The sequence below is a fragment of the Lygodium microphyllum genome, chromosome 3 (assembly GCF_053477565.2).
Source record: "Lygodium microphyllum isolate KBCC chromosome 3, Lygodium_microphyllum_v1.1.10, whole genome shotgun sequence".
NCBI lineage: Eukaryota > Viridiplantae > Streptophyta > Polypodiopsida > Schizaeales > Lygodiaceae > Lygodium > Lygodium microphyllum.
This window is the reverse complement of record NC_141137.1, coordinates 46,058,733-46,085,490: the sequence shown is the minus strand read 5'-3', so window position 1 is coordinate 46,085,490 and position 26,758 is coordinate 46,058,733. Positions and strand designations below refer to the sequence as shown.

General features: G+C 38.3%; 1 protein-coding gene across 2 annotated transcripts; it reads right to left on the bottom strand.

Moving 5' to 3' along the window:
• Positions 1-12,925: 12,925 nt before the first annotated feature.
• On the bottom strand, positions 12,926-16,318 carry LOC148038285 (uncharacterized). Of its 2 annotated transcripts, XR_015689331.1 has the most exons (3): positions 16,163-16,318; positions 13,974-14,155; positions 12,926-13,893 (listed from the first exon to the last, which is right to left on the bottom strand). XR_015689331.1 is itself a non-coding variant. In XM_087670336.1 (2 exons), the coding sequence occupies exon 2, from the start codon at positions 15,931-15,933 to the stop codon at positions 15,097-15,099; it is 837 nt and encodes a 278-aa protein (XP_087526462.1). In that variant the 5' UTR covers positions 15,934-16,044; positions 16,163-16,298; the 3' UTR covers positions 14,666-15,096. The 2 variants fall into 2 exon arrangements, 1 of the variants encoding a protein (XP_087526462.1); XM_087670336.1 differs by lacking the exons at positions 12,926-13,893; positions 13,974-14,155 and adding an exon at positions 14,666-16,044 and having other exon boundaries at positions 16,163-16,298.
• Positions 16,319-26,758: the final 10,440 nt, after the last annotated feature.

The following is a 26,758-nucleotide window of genomic DNA, read 5'->3' as shown; positions in this document are numbered from 1 at the left end:
TGTACTGGTATTTTACCCCCCTTTCGGAGCCAATGGAGACATCAGATTGACGATCTGAGTAGCATAGAGGAAGGTATTATTTTATACACGTTTTTGTCTATTAGAGTTATATCTTCTTATAATGCTGAAAGAAACTAACACGCTTCATCTCTGTTAGTATTCTTCTACATTTTCTAATTCTTTTTGGGAGTATTATTCTACGTCTTCAAATTCTTCGAACCCCTTCTCTTCCATCTACTCCTCTCCCTGAATCTACCTTCACCCTGCTATCTCTTACCCTCATGGTGGACTCTCGACACCAAGCGCATCGACACCATGTTAGGGGAAGTTTATGCTATCATCAGAGGTGAATTTTGGAAGATATTTGGGCTGATTTGGGGCTGATATCTTCAGCCATATTCAGAGAATTAGCTACATTAGTGTTCTGTTAATTCATTTCTTACTCTACAAAAGATATCTTGTCAAAATTTGCAAGTATTATGTGCCCCTATGGCAGGGCAATGTTTAGATACTTTGAGTTGAATTAAAAGGAACTTTTTCTCTTATTTCTTGGCTGTGGTATCTTATTCTTATCATAAACTCAATTTGAAGCTCTCTTGAAGCAAGTCTCTTTACCCTACAAGCCTTGTAATTGACTCATAAGCTTTTGTTCCTAACAGTCTACATTGAATGTAATCATGCAAAGTTGATTCATGCTATGGCATCATGTATGAATGTTGGGATGCAGAGTTGTTTATGATACATGACAACATATTGTACCTGATTTTATGATTTGTGATTGTTCTTAGAGTTAAGAAAACAAGCTTGATTTCAGTTAGAACTTATGAGATAATACTCTTATGATCTTTGCTTAGAACATGCAATTGGAAGCTCTATCAACATCTTCAAGAACTTGGCTTGAAACCTTCAACCCTTCTCTTATCTCTACCATCTCCGGAGTCTAAGCTCTTGAACCCCCATACATTCTTCTCTCTCAAACCCCAGCAATTGACCGTGAAGTACCTCTTGAACTTTCAAACATTCAATGTAATCTACTTATCTCTTGAAGACACATCTCCATCTATCTTGTCCAGTTTTCTTGCCAAACCCTTGTGGTGACCTTCAACCCTACATGCTACGACAATGAAGAGAAAGTAGGATAGGTAGATGAGTTTACTTTAAAGAAGGTGGATATTGTAAGGAGAGAAGCAAGATAATTGTGTAAGGAGAAGAGCAAAGCGATTCTATCAAGTAGACCTCTCTCTCTCTCTCTCTCTCTCTCTCTCTCTCTCTCTCTCTCTCTCTCTCTCTCTCTCTCTCTCTCTCTCTCTCTCTCTCTCTCTCTCTCTCTCTCTCTCTCTCTCTCTCTCTCTCTCTAACAATAGTATATGCAAAGGAAGACAATAATCCCACTAGCTTAAGCCTCCAAGGCTTATGTAGCCTTTAGCCTGCACAATCATGTAGTGTCGTTTTCTATTCGACTATAAGCTTTCCATGGGCTTGAGCTTTCTAAGTGAGCCAATTATCCCATAGAGGTGAGTATGTGAACATGATTACTCTTAGCACCATATCTTGCAATGCAAAACAAAATTCCTAATCTACTCTCAAACTTTCACTGCTTTTTATCATTGTTACTCATAATTTGAAGATGAGCAAAACAAACCCCTCTTTTCATTAGATAGAGTACATCCATATTTGAGGCAATGCATAAGCAATTTATGGATAATTGGCCTATCATTACATTCTAGAAACATCACAAGCCATTGGGCTCTCCAGTGTTTGGTGGCATGGTAACCTCGAGAGAAATCACGCATTCATGGCTTGCTTTTTTGAGCTTTACTATCATCATGGTAGTCTATGTCTTGAGTTGGGATGTGGTACATTCCCTATACTCAAGCCATGCATGAGCAACGGAAGTCTATGTGCATCCATTGATATGGATCAAGATTTAATTACAACATATGTTCAACCCTTGCTCTTCAGTAAGAGACCAGAGGGACATGAATATACAAGCATGTTACACATTGATGAGGAGATGGATGATTGAGAAAATTTCAGTCCTTATGACTAGTAGGATTTTACTACTTTGACTATGCATTCATTTGGACATTTATTTTGTAATGACTTCTAATTATTCTCCATGTTGAAGTTTCATTCATTTTTCTTTTTACGATGCTTATTTTCCTTTACATGGTTCTTTATATGTTTAAAAATATAACTTGCATTGGTATGTTGTCTTTTTCAATAGCATTCTTCTTGAGTATGCAAAGATAATGGCGAGGTCATTGGCAAATGACCCAATATATGATTGAAAGCAACAAGAGTACCATCCACATTGCAACAACTTTATTGACAATGAATGCAAGTCATCATGACTTGGAAATTCTTGTCATGTTATTGTATGAAAATGATATATCATGTCGTCTCATATTAATCATACTAATTATCTCAACTAATGCCTTTTGTTCTCATGACCACTATGCTACCATGCTTCCAATTTACCTATACAATGTGCATGTGTAGCTTGGTAACCATAAATCAAGACTCAAATACCTCTCAATTGTGACACATGGTTTTCAACTTTCTAATAATTCAAATGTTATGGATGTATAAATATTAACATGTGCACTTTCATCTATAAAGCAACTTGCTTAGAGAGAGTACTATTTTTGGACCTTGCCTTATTTTTTCTATTTGCTAGAAGCACATCACTCGAAGAATAGTCAAACTCTTCTTTCTCCTTATGATCTCATATCTTCACCATATCCATTATATCGCCATGGCCTCCATCATGATCTCCTCTCGATCTCCTCTTTGGTTTCTCCATTATATTCATGAATCCTTAAATATTATAATTACTTAGAAAATAGTCTCAATTGTATCCATCATCAAATCTTTCTCTCTTTGAGGGATCTAAATTGAAGGCTCTTTAGGAGAAAGAATATCATGCATTATAGAAGAGAGATTTAAGGGGTTTCTTAATGCTAAAATATCCCAGTCCAATCATCTTCCATTCATTCTTACTGATTGATCTTCAAGGCTTCCTTGTATGTCTATTATTTTGCCAATCCTTCTTTAAGACAAAGGGGAGACCTACATTGGTTACAAGTTGGTCCTTATTTACTATTGAGGGAAATCTTCTTCTCCTAATGCCTTTATCCATCTATCATGGAGAGCCTCAAATCCTTGATAAAATTATTACAAAAAAAACAAATTATCCTTCTTCCTTGCTCTCAAAAAATGTTTTGAACTCCATGGCTATCTTTTATGACCTAAACCTTGCATAAAGTTTCTTAGCCAAGGTGCCAAAAGATGTGATACATAAAAGGAACAACCACTAGAACATAGGCCAATGACATAGCAACTATGCAAGCAACTCTACTCCCAATGAGAACACACCATACTACAGCCCAGTTAGCAACTCAAAGGGTTGATGCCCACATACAATATGAAATGTAACCTTAGTATAGCATAAAATTGAATACAACAATATTAGGTTGTAATCAATTAGAAGACTATGTATAGTGTCCAGATGATGCAACTCACTCTAACATGAATCTTTAAGAGGAAAACTCTTAAGTACGTGATAGGCATCACCTCAAGTACCATTAACACAAAGAAACTATTTTCTTCAAACATAATAGCTCCTTCACACTCATAAAGGTTATCCAAATAGAACACTCTTGATCCATGGCTCAACAATCTATAGTATCAACATCACAATCCTCTATAGTCACCCAAAGTAGTAGACAAATACAAGTTGTGGTTGATGTGTTGGGGAGAATTCAACTCTGCAATCTTGTCAAACCCACAAAAACCACTTACGGGCTATCTCCACAACATAGCAATTGCTCCTCAACTCCCTCACTATTAGCATATGTACCCACACTATTTGTTTGCCACCCTCCAAAGGATGCAAATCCTTGCTTCAAAGTTGAAAATTCTTTATAAATATTCATGACCCAACTTGGCCCCCCAAAAAGCACTCCACCATGAATCCAAATGTCCTAAAAATCAATATTCTTTCCTCCAACAGCACCAAAAAGCACTCTATCCATCTTTACCAACTTATAGCTTACCTTACATTGATCCATTTTGTCATTAATGATATCAATTTCTGGCTACCAATGTGGAAAAAGCGAATTTAAAAAACTCTTGGACCGAATGAAATCTATACCTTAGATCTTAAAAAGCTTTCAAAAGTGGACCCCCTTTCACGCCTCTCTAAAACCATGAGGCTCAACCATTCTTATAAATTTTAGACTTTCCATGCTTTTTATGAATAATCACCACCTATGCTTCATTCTAATTGCAATCATGATAAACCCAAACCATCTTCATCACAACAAAGTTTTTGTTGATATACTTGTTCCCAATTTCAAGATATGAGCCTCAAAACTCTTAACATTAACCATGGTCTTTTCACCAAGCCAATACCCTAGAGTACCTCTAATAGATACCTACTGCTCCAAGAAAAACCCTATTAAGCATGAGAAAACTCTGGAATTCTCTCCAAGAAATCATAAAATGTTTAGTTTCTAAAACCTCCTAGATCCTACCCAACTTCATACTTGCTTATTCCTTCCTCTTGTGACTAATGCATGTGTCACTATCTCATCCCTAGATCCATGCAAATCCTCAAAAAAATGCCTCACATCATGACTAATGTATTTGCAAGCATGGCCAACATGGTGTGTGCATGCATGGAACTAGGGAGGCATTGTATCTCCCTCAAGGTTGATGATGTCATGGTGGTTGAGTACTTGAAGCCACTAGAATGCTCTCACCTGCATATAGTAGTGAGTCTTAAGACTATATAGTTTCATGCAAACAATATGTGATAGTCACCTTATCTTATTTCAAAACCCAAGGAAAATGTAAAAGAAGTCTTTGTTTGTTTTTCTATATAAAGATTTGAGTGACTTGTTCCTTTGTTGGTCATGATTATCTAGTCATATTGTTTTCCTTCTAACTTGAGTATCTCTCACTTCTTATCATAGTTGCATTGGCTCTTTCATTATCTAGCTTTTTTGTAAACAAACTATGTGACAATTCTAAGTATATTGCATATGCAACACTACAGAAATCATTTATGATTGATTATTGTGGACAAGCTCTATAAATTGTACAGCTATTATAAGTATATTGCATCTACAACACTATAGTTTCTCACTTGAACCAATATGAGTTGACTATCTATGCTTGCCAAAATGGCCAAAGCTATTTAAAAAATTATGATCACTTGCTTGATGAATTGTTGGCTTGTCTCATTCCACTTGCCTAAAACCTTTCCCAATTTAAACAACACCATTTGATTGAATATATTTAAAAATTGGCATTGAGGGGAGGGCAACATGGTATAGCACAACCAATCTCTGAATATCTTGATTAGATATGAAATTTTTGTGGATCTTTGGGAGGTTTTCAAATTAAAAGACATCCTAATCCACAAAAGATTGCATGAAAATTTTATGGATTTTTCAAAGTTGCAAATATGAAAAGAGTTCTTAATCTACCATTTTTTTCTCTTGACTATTATTATATCCTAATATTTTACATTTCCTTCCTATTATAATCCTAAACCAATCAGAGGTTTTCAATTTACCATGATTACCTATAAGGGAGAGTTATGGACCACTTCATCTCTTGCAACAAATTATTGCATTCTATTCCCCAAAATGGTGGGAATGCAAGCATTAAGAGTGAGGAGCTCCTCCTTTGGAATGAAATCCTTCGTGCACACAAATTATGGAGATAGTGGGAGGAGGAGAAGATAAGGTTGAGTCTCAAAAATGTGCATAAACAAGAATGAGCCCTCTATTCATTTTTAAACATTATATTCATATGTTTCCTCTTTAGTGCACCCCCTTAAATCTTTAGTCTCTCTCTTGTTCACTTACAATTCTCAATCTGTAGCTTGAGCCTTTCCAACTTTCTTACAAGATTTTAAAATGCATGCGTGGGATTCTTCTATTTAACCTACACATATCTATACTGCATGATTGTTCTAATGCACAATAGGGCTTCTACATATTTAGTTTTAGTTGCAAATTTATACAATTTACAAGGAGTGATTCTGACACTCAAATTTATAAAAAAACATTCTCAGTATGCTACAAGTTTTTCCAAACTAACTATAAAATATCGTGGGACAGTCATTGGACTCAAAAGTATGAATAGAGATGTAACTTCAAGTAGTATCAAAGCCTTGAATTATTCTACTACTTTTTAGTGTTCACCCTTGGTATCCTCTTCCTATATTTTTGTGTTTTGAACTTTAGCTTTTAGTTTATATAGTTCCTATTTTTGGCAACTTACAACTAGAAATGCAACTACATATGGCTCAAGCCACTCTCTATCATAACTTTGCTTTCACACTTTCCTAATGTGAATGTGAGGTACTTGAAAAAGATCAAATAAATGCCTTAAGGAAGCAAGTTATGGAAAATCCAAGCTACAAGACAATGGCTTCATCTTTCCTCCATCAAAACATACAAGCTTACCGCATCCACCCATGCCACTACAACTAAGGAGAAGGAAGCCCATCAAAATCTAGAATTTACCTATTGTGTCTCACTGTAAATAGCATTTACCTAAGGAGAACTAGGAAGAAGAAGACCCCAAGGATTTGGGGATCAAAATTGGAGGAGGAGGTCCCAACACAAGCCATCATTGTAGGGACAACAATGATTTGGTCTAAGAATTAGCTCTAGCATTAGATCATGCAAAAGTACATGGACCTAGCCAATCAAAGCAAGAGCCCTCACCATATTATCACTTCACTACCCCCAAGCATGCCAACCCTCACATCAACCTTCTCCTTTCCACCATTGCATAAGAAATTTACCTTTAAACCTACCTATGAGATTTTTTACTTCAAAATCTCAAGGAAGTTACTCGAGATATTTTTCCTTGTTGTATTCACCACCTCATCCAAAATAGTTGTTTCCTCAAGTACCAACAATTTCTCTCTAACCATAAGAGGCATAAGAAGTCATGCAGTTTACCATGTTGGAAAAGGACCTCTTTTTCCTTGTTTTCCTTATAGTATTCAACATCTTCTCCTCCTCTATCGGAGGCATTACATACCTAGCTAGGTGTGATTTGTTGTAGGGGGTTGCCAAGTGACCCCTTCCTCTCGATGGACCCCAATCACACCTAGCTAGGTATACGGTCCATCCCTTGCAAAGTCCATGATATTGTCATAATTCACAATGTGGAAATTATGACAATATCATGATAATCATAATTCACAAAGTTCATGATATTTTTTAGAACCTCTTTTGAGGTGACATCCTAACCATTAGGCTAAACCTCCAAATATCTATCACCATCAACCCACTTGGCAATGCCCATTATTCAAAAAGGATGAGATGTATAGTTCATTTACTAATCTAATATTGTTTAGAATTGATTAGACCCCTCTAATTATCCTTACCCTTGTCAGTTTGGTAATCCTTTAATTCTAGGCATCACTTCCAACCTTCTAGCATTCCCCCTTCTCATATTTTATAGATAAAGTTACCAACTACACCAACCCTTCTTGTATCATCACTATCATTACTCACTCCAACTTCTCATCCTCCTCCATACTTCCCACATCATCCTTGAAAATAACATTTATCTCTTATTATTAGATGTTGACATAGGGATAAACCCACCATTAATGGAGGCGCTATCTCTAAGCTTTACACCTATCCATCTACTACTTGGAAGTCTAAGAAGACTTTACACCTATCCATCTACTACTTGGAAGTCTAAAAAGACGTAAAGGGAAGCTGATTTATGGCATGATCTTGCCCATTTCTTTCTAAGAAATCTCTCTCTCTCTCTCTCTCTCTCTCTCTCTCTCTCTCTCTCTCTCTCTCTCTCTCTCTCTCTCCCTCCAAAACTATTTTTTAGTTGAGCCTTCATTTCAAAATCTCTATGTCCTATTACTATACCTCACTAACCATGTCCTTTAGCTTCCATGCCCCTTCATATCCAACCATCCTAATATACCTCAACCTAGTGACACTTGGTTTCCTCCATTGACTAGTTCCTTCACTAATCCCCTATCTCCCTCCCACTCCAAGGCACATCAAGAGCAAGACACCTTGAGCTTTATCAAAGAACATTATCCCCTAGGGACACTACGTAGCATTCTAACTATTCACTTCATTAGGTCCTTGAAGGTGGGATACACCTACGAAGCTTTAACTTGCCTAGAATTAGACCCATTCACCTTCACCATAACATGCTTACACAATAAGGTGGACACCCCCTTAGGAGGAATACTTTTACCCAAACTCCCGTAGGCATTGATCCTTTGACTATCAATTGTACCTTCTTTATCAAGCCATCAACCTAGCCCTCTGTATCCCTATAGCCCAATATTGAGTGCAGAGGGTCTAACAAACTTTAGCAAGTGAATTATTTTACCAGTTTATGGTGCATGGGGAAAAAAAAAGTCAAGAGAATTTTGGAAGATATTATGCAAGGTGACAAGATAAAGGCAAGAGAAGCTACATGAAGAAAAGGTACCAAAAGTGAAAAGAGAAGTGGGACTTGTAACTAGTTGAAAACAAAAAGCGTAAGTGTCAATCCACATTATGGAGCAAAATTTTCCAATTAATTTTGACTTTATTCTTCAATATTTTGAATATCAGGAGTGGTAATTGCAAAATCTTGGGTGGAGACATTGCAAAGGAGTGGTAGTTGTAAAATCTTGTGTGGAGACGTTGCAAAGGACAAGGCTTGAAGGCTTGAAGCCCTACTTCAACCTTATATATAGAAAATTAAGGTCTTATCTTTGCAAACTTGTGTGGACCTCATTTCCTTATCTTTTTACTTTTCTATCTTCCAAGGCTTGAGGTTGGGTGAGGTAGGTTTTATGCTTATGTGAGAGCTTCCTTCTGCTCAAGGGTGAGAGAGCCGCTTCTCTCTTGCTCTTTTGAGTGTTCTCTCCTCTCCATTCCTCTCATTTGCTTGTGTATTTACAATTAAGAGATTGAAAGAATGTGGATTGAGAGAATCTACTATAACTTGCAATGTGGAAATGGAGACCATCAAAGCTTCTCTCTACACCACTTAGAATGGTGGAATTAGAGGCCATCATACCTTCTCTCCACACTGCTTGGATTATAATAGCAGAAGTGTTGATTAGCTAGTGTTGATCAAGCTTTCGAGCTTTCTTCTTATTTTTGGCTTGTATCCTTAATAGTAAGAATGAGTGGGAAAGGCAAAGATAGAGTAGCCTCTGTGAGACATAAGTGGGCCTTACTGTGGAGAGTGGTTAAGAGAGTAGGTGGTCATATATCGAAAGAGTGGATTGAGAGAATCTACTTGAACTTGCGATGTGGAACGGGAGACCATCAAAGCTTCTCTCTACACCACTTACAATGGTGGAATTGGAGGCTCTCGTACCTTCTCTCCACACCACTCGGATTACAATAGCATAGGTGTTGATTAGCAAGTGTTGATCGAGCTTTCGGGCTTTCTTCTTATTTTTGGCTTGTATCCTTAAGAGTAAGGATGAGTGAGAAAGGCAAAGGTAGAGTAGCCTTAGTGAGATATAAGTGGGCCTTAGTGTGGAGAGTGGTTAAGAGAATAGGTGGTCCATGATGTTGAACTGCTTCACAAGTTTTTAACAAATTCCCACTATAATTCCAACAATGTGAATTACAACATCATGAGCTTTTGCAAGGGAGGAACCACATAAGTAGTCACGTGCAATAGGGAGCAAAGAGCTGCAAGCCTAGGGTGGGGCCAATGGCCCCCTGCCCCCAACTACACTTAACTAGGTATCCAATACCTCTCGAGGAGAAGCTCATTATGTCAAAGACTACAAGGAAAACAAGGGAAAACAAGGAAAAAGAGCCATTTTTCCAACATGGGCAAAAGTGTTAGAAACTTATTGTGTTGGTGTGCCCATAAGTGTAAGTGATTCACCAAAAAGTGCATGTGAATGAACTTCATGCTCACTACTACTTAATTAGTTGTTGTGCGTACCAATGTGATTAATGAGAATGGATCCATAATTTGTGGAGTTGTGGGACTCAATTATCATGGTGGATCACCCCCCAATCACAATGGTAGTTTGAGCTAATGAGTGTTGCAATCAGCCATAGAATTACAATCACAACAATCATCTCAAGTAACATTGCATCTCTCCATATCACATGCACTACCTGCATGCAAGTAAATACTAGTATTTCCCAATCGCAAATTTCCATCGCAATTGTGATGGGCTTTGAGATCTCACAATAGCAATCATAGTGCCCTAGAAATGTTCGGCCATAGAATTACAATCACAACAATCATCTCAAGTAACATTGCATCTCTCCATATCACATGCACTACCTGCATGCAAGTAAATACTAGTATTTCCCAATCGCAAATTTCCATCGCAATTGTGATAGGCTTTGAGATCTCACAATAGCAATCATAGTGCCCTAGTGAAGTCCCAAGAAATGTTGCATGCAATCACATCAGCAATAGATCGCTAACAAATCAAACCATCTAAAGTTACTTTTTTGCCTCAATCAATTAGTCTAACATATTCCCATGTGGGAAAAGAGGCTCTTTTCCCTTGTCTTTAGTACAATGTTCAACATCATAATCTTCTCTTTTCCCACATGGGAAAAGAGCCCCTTTTCCCTTGCATGTAGTACAATGTTCATCATAAGCTTCTACTCAACCCACACAAATAACCAATTTGGTTAAATCGACCTTCCACTAAGATAGGCTACCAAAGAAAACTCACACACCATGGAGGGCTAGACAAACCATCCCAAAACATCTATTTTGGGGGGTTTTACACAAACACTAGTTAAAAGCTTCCATGCGCAAAACTTTTCTCGTTTAACCATGCTATTCAAGATTAACACAAGTTTTCACTATAGAGTGAGAACCATGTCACTAGTACCTACCATGGTGCATTTTTAGCGAGCACAATCCCTTGTGCTCATGTTGTCATCATAATCCACGATCTAGGAATTACAGTGGGAATTTCAAACATGTACAAAACAATTAAAAACTTGGTCTCTACATCCCATAATGAGAGTAAACTAAGGCTTTAAAAAAGGCTTTGACATGCCATCCACAACCATTTAGAGCTCAACCATACTTCTACAATTGCTAAGATGAATGAGTTCTAATGACACTAGATTCCATGGATCAATTGAGCAAACTTGGATTTAGGCATTATATCTATTTATAATATCATGAAGCCTCAATTCACTAAGAGGTTTCAATGCTAGGGCAAAATGCTAACACGATAGTTGATAAAACACACACCAAAAGATTTGTGCCGCCAGAGTACAAACATAGCTTGGTTTGTGTCCTAGTGGACACAACATATAAAGGGAGAGCTAGTTTGAGAGACTGTCCCAAGATTGTGCAACATCATGAAGCCAATCTTGAAGGACACAAATGATATGCCATCCCCAAAGGCTTCATGGCAAAAATTCCAATACAATAGTCCATGAGCTCCTTATAACAAGGCCCCTTCCTCAACTACAAGCAATTGAGCCAAGTCTTCAATGAGGCTATCAAATTGGAAGCTAATAATAGAACTAAGGGGGCAACATGGAAGTGCACAATAGGCTAGGATTGTGAAGTTAAGATTAAAAAGTAATTCTAATAACTAATGGTTGCTCCGAAACTCCTGGAGGACAAAGTACAAATTATGTGAAGAGTACACCATGATGCACAAAAAAAATTTGTGCACTTGAAGAAACTTAACAGTCAAAGCAAGGGATCCTTCCTTGCAATTTGTCATTATCAACAAGAAAATGGGACACATTGAGCTCAAGTGTTATGTGGACACCCCTACTTCCCAAACCATGTACAAAATGGAAAACTTCAACCTCCAACTTACCCAACACCACCTCCTACTCCTTCAAGCATCCCCAGCACAAACTTATAAAAGGTAATGGTTGGGATCTTTTAGGCTATGGCATTCTGACTTTTTAAAAAATGGAAGGTTGCTCAATTGTCATTGTGAAATTGTAAAATCTTAATAAACTTATTTGCCAAGGCCCAAAACTCATGGGTCAAGGCCAAGTATTGTTGCCTACATAATTAACTTACAAACTACACTATTCACGAATGCATAAAGCAAGGGGTCAAGGTTTAAAAATATGATGGATCTAAATTTTGTTGCATTAGGACTGGAATTCGATGCATTAGAATAGCTAGTGCAAGTTTGAACATGTTCTAATCCTCGAAAGATGTTGTAAATACTTTACTTCCATCACCATTACATACAATGGTCTGCATGTTACTTTCAAAATTTAAATGTCACGACCCATGGATTAAAATATAAGTTAAAAGACAATGTGAACTCTATTAGCTTGTGTCAACAGATTGGGGATGTCTGTTTGGGAGTCTTTTAGACTTACGTACAAGATATGTACAAGATATTCAATGTGTAAAAGATATGGCTGACAAATTCACCAAAGAATATATAGTCTCTACGTTTTGGCAAACATTAAAAACTTGATTATTCAATTCTGTTGCAGTACGCTGGCATTTTGTTGTACATACCTTTGTTTGTAATATAAATACAACCGCATTATTATTTCTTTTTTTAACATGAGATGCGACTTTAGGCTAGATGCAAAGAAACCTTGAAACATTATATTCTTAAGTTTGTCATGATACACATACTTTTAACTCGTTTATGTATAGAAAACCAATAAACTACTTAAAGCTTGAAACTATACTTGGGGGACTTCATCATGCCAAGAAACTATACTTGAGACTCCATGCCAAAACTGACATCACAGTGCATGCAAGTCACAGTGTGCTTGCCTTAACACATGCTCCCTTCTACCAAATACCTAAGGCCCCTTATCATGGCAATCTTCAATTTCAATAACTTGGCCATGTAGAAATTCTCATAAAAGACAACTCCGATTAGCTAACTTTGCTAATATCAAACATAACTAGTTAGATATGAGATTTAAGGTATGGAACGTCATTCCATGCACCATTGGCATGCAAATAATATGACAATGCATATTTACATGCATGCAACATGGGCACTGTTTTGTCTTGTTCTTTAAAGTCTGGACAATTTGTTGGGCTAAATGATTATTACTTTATACATTTGGGAGCTAAATCAAGTACATATGATGTTTGGTGGTTGAAACTTGAGTAAAATAAATGGGGGAGCTGTTGGCATTCCCTTAGCAATTGGCACAATGGGTGCCTTTTCATTGGTTAATTCTTGCCTGATTTTTTCTTTTTGCACAATCAAGTGGCTAAAATTTCACAGCTCAGCCTGGAGAAGTGGCATGCAGAGAAGGATTCTTTATTAATAGCTTTGATGTGACAATTGTTTGCATCAAGAAGGTTGCAGCATTCCAATGAAATATGTTTCAGAAAATATGCTCCAACACCCTTCCACGCGATAGGCCCAATCCGACAGGCGATTCATAAGGCGGATAACCACAGTGGTACACTAGTTTCCCAGAAAACAGTTAAATCCTAAAGCTCACAGATGATCTTCAGAAGGTACATCCTTGGCAAGAAAAGAGTACACAGGAGCACCAGCCAGTGGCATGGTTCAATCAGGAAGCTCATCAAATGTTAGCAAACTTAGTCACCATACTTACAAAAAATGGACAAGAATGAGTCCTCAAGTGAAGATGCCTAATGTTCAACTGGATTGTTGACAGTCCTCAACATCATTGGCTACATAGATCAAAGATGTCTCATGATGAGTTCAAGATTTATGCATGAGCTACAGGCTGCAGAACACTGGTTGAAAATCTTGAGAAGAAGGGACAAATGTTAAGCTTGCACAGTTTCATACTTACCTCAACACTGGATATGTCCTGAAATACCTTTCAGCTCAGAACTGCGGACTTGCTGGCATACATTTGCTTTTCTCACCTTTGCCAAGGTTGCCCATCCTCTCTCCCTCTTCTAGATTGCACAAAACAGTACAAATGCTTCAGATTGAAGAACCTACAGACATCAAGACCAGCCAATTCACCCTCAAGTACCTAGGCAGTTCTCTGACTTTTAGCATGTGAACATCCCGCCAGACGTGAACGTCAACAAATCCTTAATGAGTAGGCCCAGACCTCCCTCTATTTTATATTTAGAGCATCCCAAAGATATAGTTTAAGAGATCACAACTGCCTACAGTTTAAGTCCTGTTGAACTCCCAATCCCTACGGCATATCTGCAAAGCTCACCAAATCAGTACAGCCATGAATGAACTAAGCAAATACAACATCAGATCATCACTGAACTTAAATGCGCAGAAACTTGAGACCCTTCGGAGAACTGAAGGGTGAAGAACAATCCAGATCATTTTTCTACAGATGAACTGAACAAGATATGTTATGCTTATATGCATGTAAATGTACAGTACCAGACTTTCTGATATGACCAAGCACAAATATCACCAAGTAATAAATAACATGCTGAGTTAACATTAATGGAGCCAAACCCATCATCAGCAAGCAAAAGACTTAATAGACTCTGAAAAAAGTAAAAGTAACTGCTCAATGAAAGTATATGTAATGAGGCAGCAACTGACCCAAGCAACTACCAAAAAGTGCAAGTACTGTAAGCTTCAGCAGCACACTGAACAGCGAACGCATAGACATTACTGACGATATGAACTGACGCACATTGAGAAGCATTGATATCGACTAACTAACACCGCTCTGAACTTTGGGCTTGAAACTTGTAAGAATCTTGATAGCTCAATTGATTTTTACTGTTCCTTGATGTAAGAAAAAAAACAGGGCAGATGACTTGAAACGCCTCTGTTTCCATATACAAAAATTCAAAATTTTATTTGAGGGACAGGACTCTGCTTTATAAGTAGGTCAAAAAAAAAGGGCCCTCACTACTGTGCCTCCACTAAGTTTGAAGATTTTACTATGACCCGCAAGTCGGAGAGGGCTGTCTCGGCAACTGCCACTCCTATCATCCAACCTGCCTGTTAATATAGTTGCAAAAGGGTTAAATTTGGGGGTACACGGCCCATAAAACAGGGTAGTTCTCTTGGCAAAACCAGCACATAATTAACCAGCAATTCTGCCAGTGACTGTACTCGCATAAGGGGTTAAAATTGGGGCATGTTCCCTCTAGACTATACTACCAGTTAAAACCTTAATCCGCAAATCCTATCTGATTCCACACTGCATTGCGCACCCGGCTCAAGTCCCTGCCCTTGAGGGTCCGACCTTGCCCTTCACAGACTGAGAATGTGGTTCTGTCACTCCGAGCACTCTCCTTCGCAAGGAGCTCATGAGGCGGCAGCCGTTCGTCTTCTTCGTCTCGATTCTCAAAGTCGAAGAAGCCCATCCTTTTCAGCTTGGTGTCTGATTCACCTAGAATCTTGGACCAATCGGGCACCTTCACGGGTGCAGATTGGCGCTCAATCTGCCTCCTAGAAGATTCATTAGCCCCTCTCGCAAGCTGAGGAATTGCCCACGAGGCTGTCGGAGTCATCTTTTTATGACCAGGTGAGATCTCTGACAGTCTTGAGAGACCCACAGCACCTGCATTGGCAGTGAAGGCATCAGTCAGGCCGGGCCCCTTGTCAAGGGCATTGCGGCGGCGGGTTGGCCGGGCAGCCTCCACAATGCTCCTCCTCTGCAAGCCAAACGCTGCATCCTCCCTGCCAAAGACCAAATCCCCTTTGCTGAGGGCCGAATTATCAAGGCCAGGCAATTGATGCATGTCATCGGGCTTATTCCAGGATCTTGATTCCACGGCCCAGATGTCTTCCTCCTTCAACTCATCAGGATCCTCACCCGAGGTGTCAGAATCAAAGAAGGGTGGTTCGACAGGGAAGGAAGGCGGGGCCAAGCCCAGGAGCATGCTGGCCCTATTGGTTCCAGGCAAGATCTTCTGATCTCGTAGTATGCTGCCAAGCCCGGCTGCAGATACAGACATATGGTCACGGACCGAGGAGAAGGACTCAGCGCCAAGGCGAGCAGCCATGGATGGACTTAAGGGAGTGGGGGGAAAGGGGAGGGAGGGGGGGGGGGGGGGGGGGGGTTTGGGGTTGGGGGGCGGCTGATTGGTGGAAGGGGGGAAGCCGAAAGACCTAATCTGGCAAGAAGGAAGACATGAGAACAACAGAAACAGGAGGCGATGAGAAAAAAGCACGCGATCAAGTCAGAAAGAGGGGAAGGAGGAAGGGGGGAACAGGCAAGGGGGCGAGGCGTACCTGTCCGATGCGAGGGCTCTCTCTCTCTCTCTCTCTCTCTCTCTCTCTCTCTCTGTGTCTGTGTGTGTGTGTGACTCTATATCTGCGGCGATGGTGAAAAATGCCCCTTTTCAAGAAAAAAAATGAAGAGGAAGAACGCACAGAGAGAGAGAGAGAGAGAGAGAGAAGGAAGAAGAGAGGACAAAGGCTTCGCGAAGAAGGAAAAAAAGATTGGGAATATTATTTATTTTTGCCATAATGGTTTTTCTTTTAAACTTTCCTTTTCCCCCCGATATCGAAAATATGGCAGGGAAAATGTGAGCAAATCAATATCGCTTTTTCTAATGTTAGGAAATCCACTAGCTGTGTTTTTCAAACACATTAAAATATCATTTCGTCCTTTTTGCCTTATCCTATCCCTGCGTCCCGCCCCGGCCCCCAAAAAACTACACGACCGTGCTGACGTGGCAGTGCAGAATGGTCTCGACTCTCGCCTCTCCCTTTGCCTTTTCTAGGTTCTTTTACCACCCAAATAATTTCCCAAAAAGAAAAACTGTAAAAATGGCCTTTAGGGTAACTTCACACAGGGACCTTTTCTTTGACAGAAGTCTTAAACCTAATCCTGATACAAGGGTAAAATAAACCAAGTCCTTGTAGGGTACCTTTTTACACCGCTCCCTTTTGCTAAGGGGACTTTAAAAATCTAGAAGTAGACAAGGCCTTAGGGTTACTTCACATAAAGTGCTCTTACAAGAAACCATGGGTGCATTCACACCTACCCACGAAACCATGGCTGCCCTTACTCCCACCGGCACATCTCCCTTTGAAAGGGAACCATGTGTGCAAAACAAACCAAGGGGTGCCTTCACACACATCCCTTTCAAAGGGACTACATGCATTAGTCTTTAGAAGGGTGCCTTCACACCATCAATGACTAAATATCATGTGTTGGTCTTAGGAAGGGGGCCTTCACACCCATCAAGGACTAAAGATGAGACTAAATACACATCAAGCACATTAAGTATTAATATGAGTGGCATGAAAGCATGCCTTCACACCCACCAAATCGATCACTTTGAAAGGGGACCACAAGAGATCTCATTGATTTAACACAAACATGCTAAAAATATGATTAGTAGCCCTTTCAAAACACCATAGAACCTTGCCTCTCCTTTAGCCTATCACTTCTTATCCCTTATGCACCACCTAATATATGTCACATTAGTTTTATAAGCATTATTGGTCACAAGCATTAAGGCGGTATTGAATAAGGAAGCATCCCCACCATCTACACCATTTATGGAATAAAATGTTTATGATCAATAGCTTGACATTTTTACTACTAAGCTATCCAAGGTCTCCATCCCAACCATCTACAGCATTTATGGAATAAAATGTTTATGATCAATAGCTTGACAATTTTACTTGATGCCTACTTAGCTATCCAAGGTGTCCATCCAAGTCTAAAGTGTGTGTGCATGATCGATTATTTCCTCAAGTAAGTGGTTTAGCTTGTTACTTTGCTAGGAGGTTTGTATCACAAAGTTTTGAGCTTAAGACAAGCAACAAAAGACTTCTTTTCATGAGGAAAGGCATGTATATCATTACAAAAGGCATATTGGTTGTACTATGGTACTACAAACTTGCAAAGCTACCCCAAACTTCAAGTACTTCTTTATTTTTAAAGCTCTCAAGTAAAGAGATGCTTGTATTTACTGAATACTTTCCATGGTTAAGTTTTTTGGAAAAATGTCCCTCTAAAGATGGGTGGGGGAAGCACACAGACAAAAGAGGACTTTGTGTGCTTTTGCAGTCTTAAGCTTTCCTCGTGTGGTTTGTCCATGTTTGTTTAGATTTCATACTCGCATTTATAAACCCTTAAAGATTGACAAACACTCTTCAGAATAAAAAGACAAAGATCCAAATTATAACCATCCTCATCCCAATTCCCCTCACAAAGCACAATAATCGAAAAAGTAATTGTAAATTTTGGGATTCATTTTTGCCATTATACTGGTTTTAGCATTGGTAGAGCTATACTTGTTATTAGCTTCAAAACCATTTGAGGTGGAGCTTTCAAGTTGGTAGTTCTTATAAGATAGCCCAAATGTCACCTCTTGAAATTGATAGACGAACACATCAAAAGATCAAGTCAATGATATTAGCAAAAGTATTGTAGACCATTGGTTGATCCAAAACATTCCAACGACATCATTATATCCATTGGAATTAAGTAATGAAACTTCTTGAATTTTACTCCCTGTCTATATGCCAAAAATTTTGACTAGAGAAAGCAAGTGATTGAAATTTGATGTCGCAATAAGGGAGACCTTAACACTCATTGTATGTTTTTAGTCACCCTTAGTAGCACCTTCAAGTGCTAATAGAAACTTCCTAAAATAATGAGACTAAGAGATTTGTAATACCTTACCCATCACAAATATCATAAAATATGTGGCAAGGTTTTAGAAAGAACCAACCACTATTGTAGTTTGTTTTAATAATGCAAATTTGTATTATGAAGGAAATATTAGATCAACCCATAGTGATAGTGGGGAATGTTGCATAACAAAAGATTGAAGCTGCTTAGGTATATCTCCTAAGAGTCTTACATTTTATTCTAAACAAGTTCTTCTTCCCTAATCCTTTCAAGACCACCAAAATCTCATCTTTATAATATATCATTTTCAAAGAAGCCATAGATAAAATCTTATCAATAATCATATTGTTCATGAAGGTCCAAATGAACCTTGTGGTAACCCCATGAAGCACATCCCATAACTTGGCTAATCAGCTTACCAAGAATCACCAAAAATAGTGTTCCTAGCATTGATATTGCCAAGAAGCCGATGTTCTCCACCCACCTTTTGTAAAAAGGACCAATGGCATGACACTCCCACACCATGTGTTGGAGTGTCTCATCACATCTTCAACATGAAACACATAAGGTAGACATCTACCACACCTTGGCATAGCCTCTCTCTTATAGGAAACTTTATTCTTCAAAGTCTTTCATAGCACTAGATTCTAAGCTTATAAAATTAAATTTGCTATTCACTTCTATTTTTCAATAAAGGCACTTAATAGTTTTAATAATCCACCATTAGATGCTTTATGAATATAAATGGCTACCATCATCATACAAATAAACTCATTGATGTGCCTTATTCAATCGAATGTTCAATTGAGCTCCGCAAACATATCCATTGTGTGTCTCTACACACCAACTAAGTCTAACCATAAATAAAATTAGTCTAAGAACTAATGAACAAATCACTTCCATCAACACTAAAAATATCATAAACAACAATCACAACAATAAATAGTTAAAAGATACACCCAACTATAAAAGAGTGTGCATAATAATAGTTACACACAAGTGATAGTATTGGTTGATGTGTGTATAAAAGAACCACCGAGTCATGGCATCACCCACATACAAAAGAGCAAGTGTCGTGCTTAGAAACCATAGAGATGCTTTGTCAACTTTCTACCGAGGGAGAACCATCTAAGGCCATTTTCCCCTTGACAACATGTGGTGGAAAATAAGGGAGAACCATTTAAAGACATCATCCCTCTAGCAATTATTGCCTCGTGGCAATAGTCAAGCATTGTGTTCACATTACTTTTTTTTTTTTGAGAATGCATCAACAATCATTTATCTTTGATGTTAGTGCTACCCCTTTAGGAAAAACGGTATACATGATCATATGCTTGCATCTTAGCGAAGAGGTATGCCAAAATATCATCAAGAATCAGGTATGACAAAAAGTGAGGTATTAGTTTTTTTACAACCCCACAATCAACACTCCTTTGTTGTTGACCTTAGCCCCTACCTCTTAAAGAAAAAATTGAACAAAATTTGTCAAGTTAAATTTAAGAGTTTTTGCATATGAAGTTTGTAAGTGGGCCGATATATGCTTGACTCTTATCAAAGGAGCACCTCAAAAGAGCACTAGAGAGCTTCAAGCATTAGGTATAATAGAAAGCACACTAGTAGGTTTTTACAACACTATACTGTGAGTACTTATATTAGTTTTGTAAGTGCTTGACTTACATAGAAAGCAGTGATCGACCTTGCGATGTTTACTTAACTAAATAGTCACATTGTGCACCACAATTAATTGTATCCTACTACCCTTGTTACCAAGGGACATGATATGTTTTGGCTGACCATGATGAGTCAAAAGCTAAGGTGGCAAGGAATCTTGGAGTTGATAACCATGACTAACCTTGTGAAGGGTAGGTTATTCATGGGATGCATAGGAGGCAAGTGAAGGCTTATTTTTTTCACTTCTAAAATCAATTAGCATTTCAGAGATCCAAATATTTGTCCTTCCAAAATATCACACATAAAACAATCCTTTTTAGCCTACAATGGTAAGCATGTATGACAACAAGGTCACAATGGAATTGTCCTTCCTCTTTATCCCAATGACTAAGGTGTGACAAACACTATATGCAATTCATGTTTGTGCTCATTAAAAAGGGGGCTAAGTTAGTACTATCAACTACATTACATGGGTGCCAAGTAATTTAACAACTTTTGTTTTCTTAAAGTTGGCTACATAAAGAATGGCACTATTGTAAGGTCAATGTAAAGCGTATCCTCATTCCTCAAGATCTTGAATGTAGTTGAACTCATTTTTAATCGTATTTCCCAAAGTTTTCTTTGCATATATTGTAAGTACACTCTTAAAGTTTGAAAGGCATGTGAGTGATGCATGGATTAAGGAAATCATGATCAAGCTCTATCCATTAAGAGCCAGTCTCACATCGATCTCAAGGCTTGAAATTTGAAGTTCACAAGGATGTGCGAAATAAGGGAGAGCCAAGGATAGTGCGAAATTATTTAGCTTTTGATATATGGCATCAAGGTTCTCAAAGAGACGAAGTTCAATCTAGCAAATTTCCACAAAAACGTTCTAATATTATAGAAGGTTTTTAACCTTAAAATGTACAATATTCCTTGCAATATTTTAAGCTAAAGGTTTTTTTATCATCTACCAAAAGATATTTTATTTTATTTGGGAGCTAAATATTAGCCAATCTAGCTTGATGACATAGACTTTAAAGAAAAAAATTAACCTTAAAAATGCACAGTATTATTGCAAGATTTTAAGCTAAATGTTTTAGGTTCAACTACAAGGGCAAGCGCGTGAACCAGGCTCTAAGAAGCCACCTGGGCCTTTGATGTGTCAAGTGTGACGAAACGTCCTAGGACTGTCCATGAGATCAACCTCTTAAGGAGGGGGTGGGATTCCGGGGCATAAGGTCCTAGGAGTGTCCATGCGAACAACCCGTTTTTGGGGAGTTGGGGGGGGGGGGGGAATGGCGTGGCATAAGGGGTCCAGGTCAGCAAAGGAGGGTTTGCAACGTGGCAGAAGCTAGGGTGAGAAGCCCCATTGGGCTGCCACGTGGGCGATAAGACCCACCGACGAGTTTGGTTGGCATCGGGGCGCGGGCCCCACCTTCGCACTATGATTCAGCGAGCCGAGAGGGGTTTTATGATCCACATGAGGCGTCAGAGAGAGATGGCATCGTGTGTCTGCCCGCCTGCTGCCACGTATGCAACTGCGCCTCCTGAGTCCTCATGCACATCCCCCCATGCATCATCATCAAAAGGTTTTCTCTTTTCCTTTTTATCCCTTCAAATCAAAAAGCAATTGTTTTTCCTTTTCTTTGTAGACCCCTAGACCCCACGCTTAACCAAGGCCCCCCCTAGCCTAGGGCCTTGTAAAACCCCCCCCCCGCAAAAATCGAGGCAAGGCCCCCCCGGACCCTGCAGGGCCCCAAGTATCATAAATCATAAATTAATGTAACTTGTAAGGATGAAACAATGTTAGAAAAGAGCAAACACTCGAAAGGATCATTGTATAGATAGAGCAAGCAATTCCCCGAGAGGAGCAATGGAAAAGAGAACCACACACCCAAGAGAGCTAAAGGATCAATGTATACATTAGAGCAAGCAATACCCCAGAGGAGCAATGGGAAAGAGAACCACACCCAAGCGAGCTAAAGGATCGAATCCTACATAGTTTGAACTCTCCATCAAATCACCATGTACCATTGATCTGCAACCCATGCCTTTTCTCTTAAGCTTCTAGCGCATTTCAAAGCTTTTATCCCCACCTTTTCTAGAGCATCCAAAATGGATCAAAAAAAAATGTCCGCATTAAAATCTCTGCCTTTTTAAAGCTATGGAGCTTTCACTGTAGCTTTTACAAAAACCTTCACAGCTGTGTACAGAGACCTCTCCATCTCACCTTGAAAGTTTCTTGTATTGCTTGTGGAGAATGATATCCACGCACATTGGTTTCAAATGAAAGGAGTTTAAACTCAAGTCTCGTAGATATTTTACTTGCATGTTTTTTTGTGTCATTGAGTTTGCTCCGCTTATCAACTTCTCATCACATGTTACAAGTCTTGCATATATCAGCACCCAAAACTAATGATGGTGCATGTCTATGGCTAAGACCAAATGCATTTGCAACCCTCAATAAAGTAGAAGTTCAATTCCCATTAAGGATCAAGTGTACACACAGACACCTATGGTTTTTAGGCTTGTGCAATCCCTAGGGATAAGGGGCCTAATGGCATCTCAAGTAGGGCTCAAGGATGGCCATGGCACAAGCCCTCACTTTACATGAGGTTCTCTTCTTCTTTTGCAATGTCTCCTTTTAGTCATGGTAACCCGAAATCGAGACAAGGTTTTATCTATCTGAGCATTACAATAATTTACTTAAGGGGAGATTTCAAGTGTGCAAGTGCACTTGAACATTTGTCTATGAGAAGAAATCATTATCCCAACTTCTTTCTTTTATTAGTAGTACCTTTGTGCTCCTCAAAGTTCCAACCTCCTAGTAGATGCTCAACCTTCAAAGCACACACACCTCTACCTTTAAAATGGATATATCATTATTTATGATTGACAGATTGACCAAACCTCTTTACTTGTGCAAACGTCCATTCTAGACTCAAGAATTCATGAACAAATGTCTAGAACAAGCAACAAAAGGCTCAACAATTGCTCCATGGCAAGTCCTTTTACACTCTTATCCCAATTTCTCTACCTTACAAGTCTCAAATTGAGTGTTGGTTTGCTAGTTCTCATACTATAAAGATAGCAAATATTGGAATCTTACAAAAGTTATTTAAAAAGCTCATATAGAATTGAAATTAGCTTTAAAAATATGAAATTTTACAGAAGTTCTTTCTAGGTGGGTGTGCTTTATGATGCTTGTTTTTGACAACTTCAAAATTCTCAAAGCTCCTCCATTAAAGTACAAAAGAACACTTGTTCTATATAAATGAATACGTCATAAAAATTTTCACCTACAAAAAGATTCCTCAGCCCCTACACTTTACCCATTTGTCGGATTATGTAAGGCAAGTACCTACTTTGTTCCTTAGATGGTGCTTGTACTTGGCATTCATATACATCAAGAATCTTATAGCTCATTATTCTTTACATGAAAAGGGACCATCAAAGAGTGACTTGCTTTTGTTGATTCATAATACACATGGGTTTAAATCTCAAGCTATAGTTTTGAAGCTTTGTCGATCAATTGTACTTTGAGTTATGGGGGCTTACCCCTCAAGGTGACTGGGGGTATGAGAGAGAGAGAGAGAGAGAGAGAGAGAGAGAGAGAGAGAGAGAGAGAGAGAGAGAGAGAGAGAGAGAGAGAGAGAGAGAGAGAGAGAGAGAGAGAGAGAGAGAGAGAGAGAGAGAGAGAGAGAGAGAGAGAGAGAGAGATGTGTATATGTGTTTTCATCTCTCCAAACTTGAGTAACTAAATTGGTTTCATTATATGCATTTCCATTGAAACACATGCGTTCAAAACTCATTGGAGCCTAAGAGTGGCCTCTCAATGCAATCATGGTTCTAATGAAATGAAGAGTGCCATAGCCTTGTAATGACTTGTGCCATGACTGCCTGTACAATAACAAGTTATCATATAGGTGGCACGTTTACTAACAATCATTTTGAAGGTTGCTATGGACAATTGAATAGCAAGCCATCAAAGGACGTGGGTCCCTCACTATCAACGTATTAGTTAACCATCTATGGACCATGTACATTGAGGTTACTAGCTTTTGGGAGTTAATTGAATGGTTGTTAGGTGCATGGTGCAACGTACAATAGCAACTCCAAAAAGATGTGGGTGTGACAACTCAATAGATGGGCATGACTGTGGATAGATGTTACTTTCTTGCCTAAAACATGTGTGAAGGCTAATCTAAGAGTCTAGAAATCATAACAAAATTCAATACCAAAAAGAAGATGTGTATATGTGTATGTGCATCAACATCCACATGTGCATGCATGTGTTGAAGTAGTATGAATGTCTTGCCCCTCCTTGGTAACACCAACTCTAGCATATCATGTGGTACCTTCTCCCTCCTTTTTTGCTAATAAATGAAATGTGGAGAAAAAGGATGAAAGTAGCATAGAAATAGCATCCATTTATCTAATTGTTCACTATCATATAACCCTTAAGTCAATGTAGAAGCTATTCTTGTATTAAATCCTTAGTTTATGTAATTATTTTGAAGCCATATTGATGGGTATCCACTCATCCATAAAGTGTTACACCTCATGCAACAACATCAAAGAGTTTAGATTAACCTCTTAAATTGATCACATAGAGCTGAATATAAAGCACAAAAGTGACTCGAGGGCCATAAAAGTGGTGATTTTGGTGGAAAATGAGTAGATCATAGATTGCTAAGAGTTTTCCTAGGTGGATTTTGATGTCAGGAATCTAATGCAAGTGTTTGTTCATTGATGGGAGTTTGTTTGACCCCATTTAATAGCTGCAAGCTTTGACATTAGTGAAGTAGCTAGCAAGCAATGGAGGCCAAGGTAATAGTTTTCAATGCCAAAAACTCGCTTGTCTAGTCCAATCACGAATCCGAGGTCTTTTCTCCCTCCATTTGGACTGAAACCACTTCCAAACAATGTGAACTCGATGGGGTCAACCAATTTTTTTGCAATTATGTGTTAACTAAGCTTAAGAGAGCATAAACATCATGAAACTCAATGAATGGGGAGGGGGTGCCATTTTTTGGTGCTCCATTTTTTAATTTTAAAAATGCCATTTTGTGCCTCTACAAATCATGCCTCCTCCTCGTAGGGTTGAGATCCCTAAATTCTTCACTTCATATTGCAAGAAACAGCAAGAGATCTAATGCACTCTATGAAATGTTCAAATTTCAGTCTTTCTCTCTCCTCTTTCCCTCTCGCCATAATCAATGTTTGTATGGGCTGAGAGGATGAGGAAAAATGGGTGCCGATTCATGTGATGAGATGCGAGGAATGGAATAAGGAAGCGCAAATGAGGTGTTGATGACTGTAAAAGAGTGTTAATGGCTTCTCGTTTTTGAAATACAATGGAATGCATATGCAATTTATAAAGTAAGTAGTCTTTTTATTGAATTTTATGATGAATCTTTTGTTCTTATTATGAAAAATGATTAGATATGTTTGAATATGCTTGAATATTTCTAAAATTATAAAATAATTAGTAATTACTAGCAATTCATATAATAGACATCAAAATTGTAAAACTTGAAATGTGAGATTTAGTAGAAAAGTGATAATTTTATGGTTTTTTATAGTTCAAATGGTATTCTTATGGAGTAATATTGAATGTAATACTGAATCACACTTGACATAACTTCATAAATCTAGAAATTTAAAAAATTAGTCAATATTAAAATAAAGTATAAAAACTAATAAAAAATAGTTTTTATACATAAAGAATTACTATAAACTAGGTATATATGTGTGGATGTATGGTGAAGGTAGGGCACATGGATTTGGCTCAACCTACCTCTATCTTTATGTGAAAGTGTATGTTTATCACTTTTCTACATGAAAAAAAAGGACATGAAACACTCTTAAACCGGTGAAGGATTGCAAAACCTAAACAATAGTGAAAAAAGAGTTATGGAAAGTTAAGTATCAATTAAATTCTGATTTCCATGCATATCGGGACATATAAGACTCACGTCATTTAAGTTTAAAGGAACAATAGTGTGGATTAGTCTGTTGTTGTTTCTAAAAAGCGTTGAAGTAATACGTTAGAAAGGAAATGATTAAAAGAAATGTTTTTCATGTGATACATTGGTTGATTTGTGGTTAATTTGTTTGAGTACCATATGGTATTGCACTTTGCATTTACATTATTATGCATGGTATCAAGAAAAAGGAAGTTTCCTGGATGCATTGCAATTGGTTGCTAAAAATGTTGACCAACAACGATGAGAGTGTGAGGATCCCTAAGCTATAAGATAGTATGATTTTCTTTGGGGACTGATTAAGTGAGTAAACAAAAATATCCTTTGGAATGTGCAGCTTAAAAAAAAAGGAGACAATGTTAAGATTGTGTTTTATATTTGATTAAGTGAGTGAACAAAAATATTAGTTTAGAATGTGTAGCTTTAAAAAAAAGGAGACAATGTTACGATTGTGTTTTATGTTTGAGATGGTGCATCCTAAGGCCAATCGTTGAGGTGTAGGAGAGTCGTAGAAGTCACATCGATGGGCTAGGGGTGCTCTATATGTGTGTGCAATGAGGTGTTAGTTACTTGTATGTGTGGGATAATCCCTCT